Source organism: Poecilia latipinna, unplaced genomic scaffold, assembly GCF_001443285.1.
Source record: "Poecilia latipinna isolate Pla-1442-1.1 unplaced genomic scaffold, P_latipinna-1.0 Scaffold1187, whole genome shotgun sequence".
Lineage (NCBI taxonomy): Eukaryota > Metazoa > Chordata > Actinopteri > Cyprinodontiformes > Poeciliidae > Poecilia > Poecilia latipinna.
In genome coordinates, this window is record NW_015113803.1 from 201,080 (window position 1) to 218,656 (window position 17,577).

Here is a 17,577-nt window from a genome sequence, read left to right on the forward strand (position 1 = left end):
AAAGTGAATAAGAATCCAAATTGTTGTAAAATTGTTTTTTTTTTTTTTTTTTTTTTTACCAATTCAAGGAGTTAAATATATATATATAGATTTTCTAAATATTTTAAGTTAGATTTGTCTCGTGCATAACCCGGCAGCAGTTTGAACTTGATGGGTTAGTCGGTGGTCGTCTCGGGATCGTTTTCATCCAAACGTCTAAACTGGAGCAGAAAAATGTCCCAGAACAAAAATCTTAAAAAATCCAAGGTTCATGCCTCGCTTCTGGTTGTGAGGTTGTAAGTGTGCGGGATCTTGAGTTCCTCTTCATAAATTAAACTAAATGGCAAAACACAATGATAACAAACATACATTTATTCTGTAGATGTTTAGAAGAGAAAAAAAGAGCTGCATTTAAAAATGAATCAAAACAAGCTAATCTGTTGGCCGTTCGTGTCATTTCCCCCTGGCAGAAATCCTGGTTCACTTCCTTGTGCTTTGTTAATTTATTGGTTGGTACCTGAAAGAAATTAGGAATCTGAGTCCTTGACCATTTCTGAAAATGGTCTGAGGGAAACTAAATACAGTTTGGTGCGTTTGCACCAGTGTTTTGGTCTCAGAGGATCAGTTTACCCAGGACAGATGTTGGTGCCTGATGCTTCCTCTCTTAAGTAATGAGATTGATGCCATGACAACAGTTTAGTGTGTGATTAGCCTCTTTTTTTTTTTTTTTTTTTTTAATTTTTAAAAATGCTGCGGCTGCTTTTTGAGCAACAAAGAAATGTTGGAGAGCTGTTCAAATGTCTGTTGGTTTAATCAGTAAACTCTGATGTGCTGTCGGTGGGACTCGAGCTCCTTCAACCCTCCACCCACACACCCAGGGTGGGCCCGACTGAGACACACTCTGATCAATATGTTGTTTGTCTTCTTCCTTTTCTGCTACCCACTGGGGTGCAGACCACATAGCGCTGATCATTGAGCTGCTGGGGAGTGTCCCACGCAAACTCATAATGACCGGCAAATATTCCAAGGATTTTTTCACCAAGAAAGGTAAAAAGAAAGTGTCGAGATTCACTTCCTTTCTCTTTCTGTATTATTAAATGTTCTTTCGCTCAAACTGCTACCATGTCTTTAAAAAAAAAAAAAGCTAATTATTTTTGGAGTGGGTAAGCAGAAAGTTGCAGCTGCTAATGTTATATATTATATAATATGTGATAATTCACAACAAGTATAGTCTCTTGGTAAAATGTTTGTATCTTTTTGATGTTTTCACATTACAAACCCAAAACTGGGTGACGATTGTGAAGAGTGCACGGATTTCAACCTTATTTGGGGAAAACATCTGAAAAGCGAGTTTTATATTATGTATCCATTGTAGCTCTTGCTGCATGTCTGGGGTCCGTGTCCTGCTGGAACGTGAACCTCCACCCCAGTCAAGGGTTTTGTTGCCTCCAGCAGGTTTTCTTTCATTGTTCAGCTTCAAATGTTCTCCCATCAAATCCAGTCAAATTATTTGGTGGTGCGAATGCACCCACCGCAATGGAGTCTTAAAGTTCATAGAAGATAAAATAATACGATAAAGGAGGAGTAAATTTCCACCCTACCCTAAAAATTCTTGATTTTTAAAGTCAGTAAAGTTGAGGTTTTTTTTAAATTTATTTAAAATGTCTGACTTTACAATATCAGAGAATATCTTAGTTTGAATTTATGCATTTAATTGAGGAAAATTGCACTTTTTTTCTTGCAAATTTAAAAGTTACATTTTCTATATTTTTGTTTTCTCTTAAATGAGTTTTGAGCTCACGTTTACTCCTCCGTAACCACACTTGGTTTTTCTTTTATCTGCTGTTGCCCTAATATTCTGTCGTAAGCCACAATATTCCAGCCTTTATTAATAAAATATTTTGTGAATCATTCTTGTACTACATTTTGTTGGGCTTATAAATACAATAAAGCACAACCTTTAAATAAAATTGGTTTGTGGTCAAACATGCCAAAGTACATTCAAGACTTTTTCAATACTCTGTCTCTTTTTATTGTTTTAGCATCCTCCCATCTGATGCAGCGTTGTCTGTGCCGTTTGTCTGCAGGTGATTTGAAACACATCACCAAGCTGAAGCCGTGGGGTTTGCTGGAGGTGCTGGTGGAAAAATACGAGTGGCCCCGCGAGGAAGCAGCGTGTTTCTCCGACTTCCTACTTCCCATGCTGGAGCTGGTCCCAGAGAAAAGAGCCACGGCTGCAGAATGCTTACGCCACTCCTGGCTCGCCCTCTAGTGGGCATGTTCCGGCGTTGCACCTCCCCTCCCTCCCACTTCCTTAAGAGACTGCAACAGATCACTTTCCACTTTGGGCATATCAAATGAATATTTATTTCTCTTTTTTTTGTTTTTTTTTTTGTTTTGTTTTGTTTTGTTTCATGATTTTGGATTTCCTATGTTCTTGTTCGGCTTTTGCTTCTGTGTACGTTTGCTCTTTTGTTTTTGTCCGTTCTCCTCTCGGCGTGACATCGGGAATCCAGTGGATTTATTATTTGATGTCGGCTCCAGCTGCTGGGCTCCGTTTAACCCACCCAACTAAGAGCAAAAGTCTCGTCGTTCTGCTAGTGAAAGCATCCTTGTTTGTTACACTCCTGCACTAAAACTCAAACAAATCAAGGATATGTAGCCTTTTTTTTTTTTCCTTTGTTCCCTCAAAAGGACTTACTTTTGCTTACATTTTCATTAGTTCTGTGTTACTTTTTATAAAAATGATTTTTTTTCCCTTCTTTTTCTCTGGGGGCTTGCAGTTTGTATTTGTAAAGTAGGTTGAGAAAGTTGCACACTGGGCTGACATTTACACTGACTGTGGTATAATTTTTAAGGCTCCCTAGAGTCTTTCTGACACTGTCATTAAGTAGGTCATATTTAGCCATAACAACCCTAATGTCACCTGGTATTTGGAAAGTATGTAATAAAAAAGAAAAAAATGAGATTGATTGTTCTCATGGGAGGCTGGTATTCTCATACACCTACTACAATTCAGGTTTAGCGTGGTAAAAGGTTTCAGTGAGAGAAAATGTTAAAGCCCAATTAAATGGAGGGGGGAAGAAAAAAAAAGAGAAAATAAACTGTATATATCTGTACCAAAGAGTTTGCCTTTATGTATATTACAGTTATGTACAGTTTTTAACAAATCTTATATCTTAGCTAAAATGATTTAGCTGGGTAGCTGTGTTTTAATAAAGTGTATGGAAGATGTGTTTGAGCTCGGTTGTATGGCAATCTGTTGAGTAATAATTTACCTGTTTTTAAACATAGAGTCTGTGAGATCTGGTGTTTTGTGATGGTGTAGCGAACCGATCATATCAAAAAATAAGCTATGTTATCTGCTGAGACCTAAAGGTAAAAACGTACAATTTACATTAGCGTCGCATTCAACAACATAGACTTTGTGTGAGTTGTTTAAAGACGAACCTGTAAAACGCACCATTCAATAAAAAAAAAAAAAACAGATCTTCATACAGTACGGAGTAACTGTGTACATGTGTTTATTTGGTGACAGATTAAACAACCAGAAGACTATCGCTACAACCTAAGAGGAAAAGAACAGCTTGGTTTTGCTCCAGCTGGAATGGTCGTCATCCCTCCATGTTGAATATCCATGTTCACGAGTTTTCTGTAAAAGGAAAAAAAAATGCTGTTTAACCTCGTAGATTTAAAAAAACACAGCTGGCTTCCAACCAGCTCAGAAAAAACAAGAGTAGTAATGAAAGAGTATTTTTAGTTATCTGTACAAGGTGAATTGGAAACTTTTTTTTTTAACATGAAATATTTCAAACATGCTAGAACTCAGAAACTGAGCAGCAAGTTTGAGGGGGAAAAAAACAGGAATATTGAGCCATTTTACTCCCTAGATTTCTTTCAAACAGTCCAAGTTGTCCTTGTGTAACAATTATTTTTCAGGACTTCAATAAAACTATTTAATATTGAGCTTGTTTCATCAATCCATCTGCACCTTCTCCAGTAATCGCCCTGACCAGCTCAGACGGACAGTCGGCTGTTTGCAGCATTAATTTGACATTCTGACATGTAAACGTAAACATGATTATCAGTGATGCTTTTGTTTTGACTGTTGGCTTCTTCTCTATTCAATTTATTTTAACTGTGCGATTCAGAACAGGTTTGCTGTCATCCCCTGTAAAATGGATTTTGTTTTATACATTTTCTCAATCTGGAGTTGAATTTTACTCCGATAGCTTTTAAATGAATGTCATGTTTGCACAAGATTTCAAAGTTCTTCCTCATAAAACTCACCTTCTTTGTAGCAAGTATAAACTGCTTTGTAGCAAAGTAAAGAGCTTAATAAAACCCCTTCTTCAATGTTCCTGTCCTTATCAGATTAGCAAAATTTAAACATTATCTACATTTAAATTGTCTCTAATATTTTTTAATGAACTCGTGAGGAGGAAAACAAAATCACCTGCCAAGGTAAAACCATGGTTTTTTTGTTTTTTTGTTTTAGATTGCTGCCTTGATCGAGTTATGCAAGTAAACTAACACCCTCCGAACTAATTAATCTAAATGAAATGCATTTGTTTCTAATGTTCTAATGCAGCTGTGCGCTCACCTGCTCCCTCCACCTCGAAGCCATCCGGCAGCAGATTGTCCTGCCGGTTTCCGAGAGTGAAGGACAGCAGAGCCAGGAGAACGGCGTCCAGAATGCTGATGATGGCCAGGATGTAGGCCCAGCGCACGGTGCAGTTCCCCAGAGCGTACTTGTCGGTCCTCTGGCCACACATCCTCTTTACCTCGTCTGCGTTCCAGCCGTCAGGGTAGATCATGCAGCCCATCACCATCAGCACGGCTGGAGAAGGGATTCAGACATTGCAAACAATTTTCAGTCTCTCGCTGTTGTGCATAATTTCATCTGCGATATGGGTTCTGTTTTATTCATTTCTAAATGCCACATCCCCGTCCTCTTGTACATTTCTTTTTCCTTTATGCAGCTTCCACATTATAAAAGGTTATAGTTTAATATTGCCAGCGTTTTAAACTCCAGCTGGCTTGTTTTACGGTTTAAGATCAGTTTGCGGCTCGTCGACATCTTATCCTGCTACGTGAAACCAGATCCGCCTTCAGAGGTGTCGGAGTCTGTTCTGACACCAGAAACCGAGCCGGCCTCCACAGTGAAGGACAACAACACACGAGCACACGCTTCACACCTGCAACCAGAGAGGTGTGATGTTGGCAGATGATACAATGACTTCATCATGTCGCACAGACACACAGCTGAGTCTCAGGGTTTAGGCAGGGGCAGGTAGGGGGAGGCATGGGAGCGTGACCTTTGACCCTGGACAGTACTCCGTTTTTCAGGCTTTTACTGCTTTTTCATATTTTCTTTTCCAGTCGTGGCACATGACAGAGAACAACTGTGGAATGAGTGCTTCCAAGGGAGGAGGTTTAATAAATGGAGGCTAAATTGAAGGCGTTTCAGACAGCATCTCAAACATAACAGAATCTGAAATGAAACGGAAACAAAATGCTGCAAAGACCTGAAACAAGATCAGAGAGACGACATCCTTCACCCAAGCTTTACTATAAACTGCAGCAAAGGTTCAAAAGCTTAAAGCTCCAGGATTCACCTGATTAGACATCAAATATGATTTCATATTTGACAAAAATGGTTCATCTTTCAACAGATTTAACTTAAAAAAAAAAATAGAAACGTATCACGAGTTGCATGTGGCAAAGTGCCTAAGGATTAATTTTTTTTCTGGAATCGTTTAATTTTAAGCCTCTTTCTCTGTCCAAAAATATTTCTGTGACCTCGTTTTACTTCATGCAGATCCAGTTTAATTTTATTGATTTTCTTTAAAAAAAAAAAAAAAAAAGGGACAATGCCGACATGTCAAGCCACCAGGTTGTGTTACTTTCTTTCAACTCTGATGCAAAGATTGCATAAGGTGTCTCTGGTCAATCCCTAAAGCAGCAAAACAGGTAATAAGTAATGAATGAAGACGGACAATGGTCAGGGATAGGACAGACAACCAGTGGAAAAGTCCAAATAATAAAAACAAACAGGAGTACCAACCAAATCAACTTAACCCAGAAACAAAAACACCATAAAATATGACTCCAGATTACTAGAAAGTCACTGAATGCACATACATGACCAACAATTGCAATGACTCAAGACTTTAGCTTATATTACACTACATGGCATCATCATACTGACACAATCAGCCATCGTTATTTTCTTGCTGTATTCAAAATTAATCCCGTTTCCTATAAATTTCCTTCAAAGGTCATCAACCTGCTGACCTGAGGCTAGCTGCATCCACGCGCAGATCTTGTAGACGTTCCCTGCGTTGCAGAAGAAGAACAGGCTGAAGGCCACCATGGTGCCCACCACCAGCAGCATGGAGGTCCCCACGAAGAACATGGCCGTCCTGAAGGCCGGCGACGGGATGGAGTTGAAGTCAAAGACGCTGCCCTTGCAGGTGAGCTCCGAGGTGAGCGCGTTGCCGATGCAGTAGTGGAAAAGGCCAAAGTACCCGGCCTGTGGCGTGTTGACGCTGTCCCCGATCCAGTAGGGCTGGATGAAGACCACCATGGTGATGATGGAGAAGCAGATGGTGAACACGGCCCACATCACGCCGATGGCCCGGGAGTTCCTCACATAGTTGGTGTGGTAGATTTTCGCAGCCTCCTGGGCTGGAAGCAGATCCATGATGGAGGAGGAAAAAAGTAAAGGTTCACTTCAGACTTTAAGGAACTTTAGCAAATACCAAGTTATTCAAAAATTGTCTTCAGCAGGTGTAAAAGAGTATCCTTATAGGACTCTCTTCATGTTTCCTTTACATAGAACCAAGGCTTCTGCTCCGGTTTCTCCTGATTACCAGTCTGACCGTTTCAGCACCCTGGACAGCTCCTCCACCCCGCGCACGGCGAGGCAGCGCCGACGTCACACACTCACCCAACCCTGGCAACACGGGGACGGGCTACACACTCACCTGTTCCCCTAGAGGCGTTCATGTTACACCTGTAATATCTGTAAGTTACCTGTTTCAGAAATGAAAAAAAAAAAAAATAGCAGACTACATTTTTTGGGATCCTTATCGAAAAAAAAGTACTTGTTTTTGTTTTGTTTCGTAAAAACAAGGGAACAGAAAGGAGTATTCATTTTTCTGTGTCCACCAGGTGAAACGCTTGTGAGAAGAGATACAGAAAAATATGGAAAAGAAAATGAATCGGGCATCTGTAAATATCAACAAGCAAAATATTTTATAAGTAAGTGATAAGTCAGCGTAATAAAATTTGCCCTAACGTGTTATTTTGCTGAATCCATCCAGCCGTCCGTAAAATCAATAATGAATGAATTAATCACAAGGTGAGTTGGACTGAAGATTAGAAATGTAGGTGTTTGTGTAGAAAACAAAAAACTAAACCTCCATGCATGTAAATCTTCATTTCTTATGTAAATGACTTTAAAAAAAATTATTCCAAGTTATTGTTGCCATGACAGCTTCCATCTTTCAATAAATGTTTGTCCTGATTGGTCATATGTTTTCAAAGGGATTTCCCCTGAATCTGGAAACGACGTGTACATATTGTATACAGGCTTTTGTTTTTGCTGATGATGTGGAGAGTTAAACTGAATCACGAAGTTTTAAGCAACAGAAATGATGCATAAAATGTTCGTTTTGCCATAATGCAGGAGGTTTGTTCCTCCCAGAGCCAAAGCAGAAATTATTTTACCACCACCAGGTTCGGGTTGATTATGTCCTTTGCCTTTACGGCCTGTCCTCAGGATTATTTTTCCATTATTGTTTCTCCTCTGGGACCTCGTAAGTCACCCTATGCAACACTTCCCTGTTCCAGCAGTTTTCTTTATTACTACTGGTGCCACATCTACTTTGAGATACTGACTTTGGCTGGAGGCTGACAGGAGAAGCACTATCTGTGCTTCTCTTCCTCTGGTTGGTGCTGGTTAAGAGGACGTTCCTCTGCACCTTGTAAGGGATAACAGAATCAGCAGATCAGAAGCTGCAGGTGGAGGATGCTAAAGAGGGAAATACCAGCTCTGCTTAAAAAACAACAGCAAAAAAAAAGATAAAGAGGAGACAATTTGTGCATAACAGACCAGATTAATATATATTTAATGAATCAAATCAAGAAACACAACTTATCCAAACATTGATGATCATTTTTCTCCTGTGCAGACCATGGCAACAACTACATCTTTTTCCTCCAAAGTGAAAACAAAACACTCTATACTGTGGTTTGTTGAGTCAGATGTTTTCAATTGTAACCCCCAGTTTGACAACAGCCCTTTCTTTTTGAAGCCTAATTTAAATAGACAGCTGCAGACTGTGGGACAAGGTTCATTTTCTCATTATATTACGCGCGGCAAATCTTTAATTGCAGACACATCACTGAATAAATGCAGCGTTCCTCCTCCGTTTGGGAGTCTGACTCATTGTTTGCATTGACTTTGTGGTCCTTTTGCTGTGTGTCACTCCAAAGGATTTAAGCTCATTTTGCGCTCCGAAGAACGGGAGGAAGCTTTGTTTGCTCTGACAAAATAATCTTTTTCTTCTGCAAATATCTGGCAGCAACACTGGAGATAAGATAAACTGTATACACGAAGCTGGAGACGGTCCAATCAGAAGATGCAGACAGGACTGATGTTTTACTGTGAAAACCCTCCGTCTGTCTGGGTTTGGGCTCAGCCAAACCCGGTTCAATGGTTAGTTAAAACCAGGTTAAAAACTTATATTGCTTAAACAATGAAATCATTTCAAACCTACTTTTTCCTATGCTATCATCTGGTTTAAGTATCTGCAAGGTGAGTGGGGGATCCATCTTGACTTAATGTCATATAACACCACAAGGAAACTCATAAAAATAAGTTAAAATGAAAAAAAAACAAAAAAAACTTCTACTTATTACAAATTAAATAATATTAAAAGAAATAACTTCCCCACTGATCAAATGCATAAAAAAAAGGCTAAATGACAGACTATGCTTCGGCGATGACGAAATTAATCCCTCTAAAGGCTGTTTCCACACTTTTACCGTTGAGCGGGGGCTGTGTGTGCTGCACCTTTGACCTGTGAGTGTCTCGCCATGACCTCTGCGACACGTGGCCGAACCGTGGCGCTCTTTAACGGATCCCTGAGCAATTTTCGCAGTGACAATCTGCAGAGACACGCTGCAGATTGTCACTGCAGCAGGAATTAAAGTGAATGAATGAACTTAGTCACAAGCTGTTAAGCCTCCCATGGTCCTTTGTAAATGGGCAAGCTCCACTTCCTTGCTTCGTCATATTTCTCTCCATAATCCAATATAAGGTGCGTGTGAAGCCACTATCAAATGGCCTGTGGCACTTCTAATAACCTTGTCAGCTTTATTACATTTATGGCCGACTTTTATCAAATAAGCGACATGCTTATTCCTTCATGTGATTACAGTGGGCTGTTGAGACAAGGACCCGGGTCTAATGTTTCCTAGGAATCTGATGCTTTATCACCATTCTTGTTCTTCTCCAGCTGCGTGGTGTTATGTGTCTCATCTTCCCTTGCGTGCCTGTGAAGAAATAATCTTTTTATGGGTTAAATTCACACCAGTGCCCGCGTGAAGATTATTTCATCTGAACATCAGCAGTCTTTAAACTCTGGCTGTAATTTCTTTGGAGAGTGGCCCTCAGGAAAGGGTCCATTGATGAGGAGAATAATAAGATCTAGTTAGTGCTCCACTTGGTATTCAGTTTAATAAACCCCTCGAATCAGCATGCAGGAGCCGTGATACAGCAGGGCAAGCTGTCTCTGAGAGTATTTTTCAACCTCTCTTAATTTTTTTTGTCATTCTTAATCTCTCTCTGTTCATGCATTCTGTAATGATCCCCCTGAGCGCTCCTCGTGTTGCAGCAGAATTCCCAGCCCGACTGCGTTGTGGGTTTGTCTCCCTGCAGGAACGCTGTGTGACGATAACGAGGCTTTCTCACTCCTGGGTCGGCGTTTTTGTTCAGAGACGTGAGCATCCGCATTTTTTTTCCAATTCTCTCTCAGAAACATGTTTTTTTTTTTTTTTTTTCTTTTCTTTCTGTTCGCGAAGCCACCGGCCCGTGCATCTGACGCCTGACCCTGTGGTGATGTTGTCACCTCCTCATTAGACCGCGGCTGCCTCATGGATCCTCGCCCAGCCCGGCCCTCAGGCCAATTTTCCCGCCCGGTCTTTGTTTGGAGCTCTAGAGTTTGGCCAACGGAAAGCAAGCAGCGGTCCAAACCTGAGCAAGATGCGTGTTGTTATTTCAGGCAAATAAAAACAGGAGAGGGAGGCGGCCTGCTCTCACCAGCAACAATATGGGAGAGTAATGAGACACTCGGCTTTGTTGCAACAAAGCAAGAAATGAAAACAGAGAGGGCGCCTCAGAAGGTTTTTTTCCTCTGATGAAATTGCCTTTAATGATCCAAAATCATCCAAGAGGGGGCAGTATGACATATAACCGAGCTAAGTCAGATCGTTACAAGTATTTTATTTTTTTTTGCAGAGGATTGTTTTCAAAGCAGACTCCTCCCATCCTTCAACCAGACAGCAAACAGGTCGTCTTCATAGAAATGCATTTATAAAAAAATAAAATACTTTCACTCTAAATTACCCACTAAGGACAAAAGATCTATTTATGTGAAAATATTCCTGCGATGTTTTCATAGCTCTGCATTCCTTTTGATGCTTACTGGGAGCCCCACTGTGTGTTAAATCCTCCGTGGTGCGAAGCTCTTTGAAGAACTCCAGCTCCAAAGTTTATATGTATACAGTAACTTGCAAAAGTATTTACAGTCTTCCCAAGAAGCCTTTTATTTTGGCTCCATCGATCGTCCTATTGCCTCAGACCAGCTTCCCCACAGCATAATGTGACCACCACCATGTGTCACCTTGGGGAGGAGGGTATGTGCAGTGTTAGTTTTATACTGCATAGTGTTTTTTTTTATGGAGGTCTAAAAGTGTAGTTTTGTTTTGGTGCCAGCTGACCAGAACAACTTCCTCTACATCTTTAGGGAGTCCATAAACCGTAAAGCAGACTACTGATGACTTTCTTCCTTAAAGATAATTCTGCATAACTAATAACTTTCTTGTCAACACATTCTGCCACGCTTCCTCAGAGTTGCATAGGTTTCTTGGTTGCTTTGCAGAGGAATCGTCTCCTCATCCTGTCTGTCGTTCCAGATTCTTCGAATCTGTGATGCTGCTGAACGAATATCGCCCGCGAGACGTTCACAGCTCTGCTGTCTAACTTAACTCAAACTTCTCCAAGACTTTCTCCCTGACATGCCTGCTGTGTTCCTATTTGTGTTTTTTACATGTTGCTATTTGTTCATTAATGTTCTCTGTCAATCCTCTGGGAACTTCGCTGAACATCTGGATTTCTAACGAGATTAAGCAACACTCAAAGTTCTTACCAAAATGTGTGACTTCATCTATGAGTATCAGCGTAAGCAAAGCTCAGCACAAATGCTGCAACACTTTCTGGATTTCATTCGTAAAAACTTTGAAAGCAATGTAGCCTGTTCCTTCCGTTTACTTGCTAAACACACACATTCCCTGTAGAACCAGTGGCGTCTGTGGTTTAAATGAGACAAAACCTAAAAAAAAATTACGGGTTGCAGATATTTCTCCAAGGCGCTGTAACATACACACACACACACAGTCATCTTTATGTCCAAACCCCACCTTCAAAACTGATCCCCTTACTGCCTCCTTCACTGCCGGCCAGCCTCATTAAGCCCCAGATTTATTCCCTGAACCTCACGCAGAAGCCCGTCTTTTTGTTTTCAGAATTGAAGCGCTGTGTGTGTGTATGTGTGTGTGAACAGGATATAAAGTGTGAGAGATGGAGGTCATCACTCAGCCCTCCTGACAGACTGAATCCCTGTGAAAACACCGCCACCGCCTGCCTCTCCCAGCACAGCTGTTATTGGTGCAGTGACACCTCTGAGCTCACACACGCTGCATGAGATATCAGGTATGGGGCTGAAGTTATGCAAGGGCATGTGTGACAAAGGAAGCCATTTTATCTCAGAGGTGAATCTCATCGCTATTCCTTGCACTCTGTTGGGTGCGAAGGCCTGAGTCTCCACACTTTGCCTGCGTGACCTGCAATTTGTCTCAATCAGAAGCCCCCTCCGGTGGCTAATAAAAACACATCTGTGATTTTTAGTCGTAGATGCGCGGTGTTTCTTCCAAAAGGCTGACGTTGATATGTCTGTTAAAACCCCAGAACGGAGCACAGGGCACCCACCAGGCAGAAAAATGTCGTCTTTTATAGCTTGTAATTATTTATGGTTGCAGCAATCAGTCCTCTGCTTCCAGCTGCATGTGTGTGAGTGATGCTCCAGTTGTTATATAACCTTATGGCAGAAAGAGGAGGGTAGATCCACCCTCTTGACATTAAAATTTGGCAAGGCGGTGCATGAAGAGCTGAGGGGAGATTCTTGCTGATAATTGGACTGTGAAGGATTTTTTTTTTGTCGTTTTTATGCCGCAGACTCAGCCCACTCCCTCTCCGCGTCTCGCTTCTTCTCCCCTTAGACGATGAAGGTGCATCCCTTTACTGCTTGTTTATGATTCCTTCTTGTTTTCCAGCCAGAATCAGTAATATGGAATATTTATTTATATGCTGATTTTTCATTGTGATAAAGAGTGAAAAAAATAGAAAAAACAAACAAAAAAAAACTAAACACCGGCAGTCTCAATTTTAGAAGCTATTTATATGATTATTTGTGAATCAGAAATAATCCCTTCATGTTGGCTTGATTCCAGTTTTTAAAATGATGTGTAACATCTTGGATTCATCCAACATTTAGATTTATTTATTTTTTTGGCATCCAAATATTGAAGCTTCCTTCCATTTACGGTTTGCATCAGTATTATTGTGGGAAAATGAGCAAGATATAAAATTAAGAACGGAAGAAGACATCAGTCCTAGATAATTACAGCAGATAAAATGTCTTTTTGCAATAGAGCTATATCTCCTATAGGTCAAGTTTCCAGTTGTTTTGGAGCTCCATGTTTGGTGCTAAAATAAAATTCCTTCAAGATGTTTCTGCTGAAAGTAGTGAAACAGTTTCAGAACTCCAGGAAACATTGAGCTCTTTCAGTTCACAAAAAAAAAAGTCTGAATGGTTGCAAGTACAATATTTTAACAAACAATGGACTGAAATATAAGCCAAATGAAACCACAATCAAAATCGGCTTTATTGACCAAGATTGTGTGCACAAAAAAGGAATTTGTTTTTGGTTTCCAAACACTCAGCACACGAACATGAAGTATAAATATGTAAACCTGAGAGGAAATACGAATAAAGGGACAAAGTGTTTGTGTGTTTGATGGCATTTTTGTACATAAAGAAAGAAAAACAGAAGGTTTGTTCAGTTCCAAAATGCTTATTTTGTTTTACAGCAGAGCAGCTGACTGTTCAGGCTGCAGGATGCTCATCAGAGGCAGCCTGAGGGGAGAAACTGTCTCTGTGGCAGCTGGTTGTTGCAAATAGCGCTCTGAAGCGCAGGCCTGAAGGTTCACACAGTTTGTGTCCAGGATGTGTGGGGTCTGCAGACATGTCTGCTAACCCTTTTTCAGATCCCAAGCCTAAACCAAACCCCACAGTGATGGATGTGTTTGAGACAGACCGGGCAACAGCAGTGTAGAAGAAGACCAGCAGCTTATTTGGAAGGATTTGAAGAGAGTACAGCCTGTGGTGAATCAAGAAGTACAGCCTGAGCTGAGCCTTCGTCTAACCAGCGTCTGTGCATGAAGATCAGCTCATGGTCAGGGTGAGGCGGCTCCTAGGAGGTGAGGGGAGGCAACCAGTCCTGACTCGGTTAAACTCCAGGTGGCTCTGACAAAAACAAGAACTCACCAACAAATTAAGACAGAACCCTATGTAGAAATTATAACTATAAGGTGAGAAGACATCTACTGATGGATAAGACTACCTGAAAGTTGGTTGGGTCGATAAAATAGACTACGCAAGCCTGACATTCAACATCTTTGTGTTTCTCCTGTTGAGAATTTGCTCCACATGTACTTTCCAGATCTAAATGAAGCCACCTCTTTTTGCCTCTTGTTTCTCTGTGGTCTTGGTGATGGGCCGACATGCTGTGTTGGGTTTTCCTCATCTCTCATCTGCAGACATGAAAGGGTCAAAACACGTTAGCTGAACAAAGTGTGCAAAGTAAAAAGAACGCTTCACTTCTAATTGGACGATCTTCTTTTCCACATTTTCCTTTTAGCATAAAACTTAGTTTTGTTTACACACACACACACACATGCTGGCAGTATAATGCTGGCATCAATTTGAAATAAGGCCAAATTGCATCCGTGTCTCACACATTTCCAAAAAAGCTTGTCGAGGCAAATGTCATCACACAACCATAATTTGCATCAAGAAGGTGATGAAACAGTGACTGGTGATGATGCCAGCTCACGTAAAGTGGCACAACTGGATCAGGCTTCAAAGGAAGCAGCTGGGAGCAAAATTCCTCTTCCTACAGCATTTCAGGCTGAAGAACATCTGGTGCAGCAATATCTTCTATATGTAGCCTGAACTGTTTCCACTGAGAAGCTGCTGTACTTTGGATTTATGGCCATCGTTAGCTTTTGCTTCTCGTTCTCTGGTAAAAGAACCACTGGAGGTTATTGAGCTGCCTTTAGTGGCACTCAGACATTTTTATTTGACTGGCCAGACATCAATATCCAACAGATTCTCACTCCCAACTCGTCACATATTGACGCTTGGGCAGGTATTCCCTTCGCGTCAATATGTGACGCGAAGGGTTCTCTCATTGAATGCTGTACGGTTCCCTAAGCGTCCGATACTGACGACTTAGGAACGAATAAGATGACGTGTCTATTCTATTTTTTTAAAAAACCTTTATTTACAATGTATATGCTAGTTTGAACAGGATATTAAGAATATTTACTACAAATACATGTATCGGTCATAAAATTTTAATTTGGTATTTAAAAATAACTCAGTAAAATATAAAACCGGAGGGTTTTTGTTGTGGTTGTTGTTAGGTTGATTTAAAAGCCTTTTTTTTTAGCTTGATATAAAATCCTTTATTTTAAATTTACCAACTTTTTTGAGTATATCAATGATTTACACCAAATAAATTTAAGAAAAATTAAGATTTATTTTCTTTTGTGACTGCATGCAAACAGTTCTGTAAACGTTTTAATATGTTTGATTGAAATAATAAAAATAAGTACGGATCCCGCAAAAACCCAAGAAGAAGAAGAAGACGCTGATGTCATCGCATGCAACACTTGCACCCCGGTGAGTACAAACCTGAATCTGTCCAAAATGTTTTTGTACTATAAAACAAAACAAGAAATAACTAGAGTGTTACGTTATAAAGTTGCTGATTGCAGTTTTAGGACTTAATGGCAGTCGGACTGTGCCGCGAATGGTTGAAGGCATTTAGACAGGTTTGTAACATTTATAAAAGAAATTTAACGGAAGAAATGGGCGGGAAGCTAGCTACATTAGCCTCTTGTAGTCCATAAGCTTCAACTGAACCTGCACTTAATACATTTAATTAGCCATGATAGAGTCACAGAATTCTTTATAGTCATGCTTGTTGTAAAATTTGAGGATCGATATAAACACCAGTGACCCTAGGCTGTGATGATCCTTAAAGTTTTGTCTATGAGCCCCTGTCTGTTTGCAGCTAGGCCATTTACTTCAAATAAAAAACTTGGATCATTACAGGCAAAGATCTCTCCACCTGTCTATTTTGTTTATTGCTGTTGCAACTTATGAAGAGAAATCAAGACCTTCCGAAATCTGAACATTTCTTTTTTTTTATGTCAACAGGTTCTTCTTTGATCTCATCACCTCACGTATATTTCTGCTCTTTTATATAGCACCCACAAAAGGCACTTTTAAGAGCCACATCTCTCTTATCTGTTCGTCATCTTTGTGTCCTTAATTTGTCTATTCTTAACTTAATTTGTCAACAGTACTGTTTGTCTGTCTGTCTGTCTTTCTGTCAGTCTGTTTGTTTCTCCATCTGAAGTCTTTGTTGTTGTTGTTGTTTTTTTTGCACGTTGCCATTGTTTTTTTTTAAGTATGACACACCCCAAATTCAGGCCATGCCCAAAGTGTCAAACGCCTAACCAGGCAAACAGAAAAACTTGTTTTGTCTGCCACCAGAGCCTTCCCACCAAAAAAAATCTAAAAGAAAAGGTGCAGATTTTTGACGATCAGTGGAGGGAAGCTGTTTTAAAGAACAGAAACGTTTCCAGAGTAATAGATTCTGCACAAATCGCAGTAAGTATAAATTTTTAGACTGAAAAAGTTCTGTTAATGAGCAAAATGTAACCTGTACTCCTCTTGTTAACTTAAAAATTCTTCTCTGACTTTTCCATATGAAGATGTTGAGATGTTAACACCACAAAGCACACAAGACTTTGAAAATATAAAATATTTTATCAATATGTTGCTAAAGATGAAAAACAACTGCTCTAATAGGATGGTGTGTTTAAGTAATTTGTTACATGTTCTTATCAATTGCAGGTCCGCAAACTCCATGCTTTAGGCTTCAAGCCCATTTTATTTTTCGCGAAGGAAGAATCATCTTCAAGCAAGTGGGTTGCGGACATAATTACACATTTGGAGACCACGGATACTACGAAGAATTTTTTGGATAAGATGCAGAGGGCTTATGAGTTTCTCCTCTCTGTCGGTAATGCATGTATGTGTGTGTGAGAGTGTGTGTACTTCTGTAGTTCCTTATATCAAGTCCACAGAGAGCGAGCAAGATATGCGTCTATAGATACTTATGTATTTTTTCTTTAAAATTATGTCTTTCCTAGGCACACCTGTACCAGTGCAGCCCCAAACCTCTACAGAAGATGCTTTTACACACAAAGAGCAGCTGACTGGTAAAAACGCTGAGGACTTCATTAATGAACCGAAGGAGACCACAGCTGAGGAGCAGCCAAAGATCTCACCACAAAGCCAAGAAGAGACTGTGATTGTGCTTGATCTGGTTCCTGTTCCTCCTCCTCCTCCTACTGTTCCGTCCTCGCCAGCTTTCCAGACGAAAAGGGCCCGAAGCCCCTCTCCAGCTGCCTCTCCCATAGACCAGCCAGATCAGGAGTCATATGAATCACCTGCTGCTAATGCCATCTCTTCAAGTCAGGGTGGCCTATGTGACACTGACAGTAAGAAGAAAAGTGTAAGTTTTGTTTTCCTTAGTCCTGTGACTATTGCTTTTACATCCATTGATTTTCTTACACCAGGGGGTAGCTATTAAAAAAACCCAACTACCAACTTAAAGAGTTAAGCACTAAAATGCTGCTGCTGCCTATCTCCAGCTAGAGGTGGGGGTCACCCTGGACAGGTCGCCAGTCTGTCCAGGGTGGCGATCAGGGCAACACAGAGACAGACAGGAAAAACAACTATGCGCACACACACTCACACCTAGGGACAATCTGGAGAGACCAATTAACCTGACAGTCATGTTTTTGGACTGTGGGAGGAAACCGGAGTACCCGGAGAAAACCCAAGCATGCAGAAAGACCCAGGACCAGGAATCAAAACCAGAACTTCGTCT

The 17,577-nt window shown here is 40.6% G+C and overlaps 3 protein-coding genes and 1 long non-coding RNA gene across 6 annotated transcripts in view; 2 read left to right on the plus strand and 2 right to left on the minus strand.

Moving 5' to 3' along the window:
• Positions 1-3,220, plus strand: part of srpk1a (SRSF protein kinase 1a) — a 23,199-nt gene extending 19,979 nt beyond the window's left edge. Inside the window, exons 15-16 of one of the 2 annotated variants that reach the window (XM_015053585.1) lie at positions 934-1,026; positions 2,067-3,220. In XM_015053585.1, coding sequence (XP_014909071.1) covers positions 934-1,026; positions 2,067-2,251 — 278 coding nt within the window. In that variant the 3' untranslated portion in view covers positions 2,252-3,220. The remainder of the gene's footprint in view (positions 1-933; positions 1,027-2,066) is intronic. The other variant, XM_015053586.1, reaches the window with a different exon arrangement.
• lhfpl5b (LHFPL tetraspan subfamily member 5b) lies at positions 3,218-7,648 on the minus strand. The gene is made up of 3 exons (XM_015053587.1): positions 6,277-7,648; positions 4,583-4,819; positions 3,218-3,631 (listed from the first exon to the last, which is right to left on the minus strand). Exons 1-3 carry the CDS (start codon positions 6,683-6,685, stop codon positions 3,621-3,623), a joined length of 657 nt encoding a protein of 218 aa, XP_014909073.1. The 5' UTR covers positions 6,686-7,648; the 3' UTR covers positions 3,218-3,620.
• Positions 7,649-13,188: 5,540 nt separating this feature from the next.
• On the minus strand, positions 13,189-17,063 carry LOC106960485 (uncharacterized). Its single transcript, XR_001427576.1, has 2 exons — positions 16,973-17,063; positions 13,189-14,140 (listed from the first exon to the last, which is right to left on the minus strand). It is a non-coding gene; the product is annotated as an uncharacterized LOC106960485 (long non-coding RNA).
• LOC106960484 (uncharacterized) lies at positions 15,116-17,281 on the plus strand. Of its 2 annotated transcripts, none has more exons than XM_015053612.1 (3): positions 15,116-16,289; positions 16,536-16,713; positions 16,835-17,281. In XM_015053612.1, the coding sequence occupies exons 1-3, from the start codon at positions 16,089-16,091 to the stop codon at positions 17,275-17,277; spliced, it is 822 nt and encodes a 273-aa protein (XP_014909098.1). In that variant the 5' UTR covers positions 15,116-16,088; the 3' UTR covers positions 17,278-17,281. The 2 variants fall into 2 exon arrangements, with proteins under 2 accessions (XP_014909098.1, XP_014909099.1); XM_015053613.1 differs by having other exon boundaries at positions 16,536-16,704.
• The last annotated feature ends 296 nt before the right edge of the window (positions 17,282-17,577 follow it).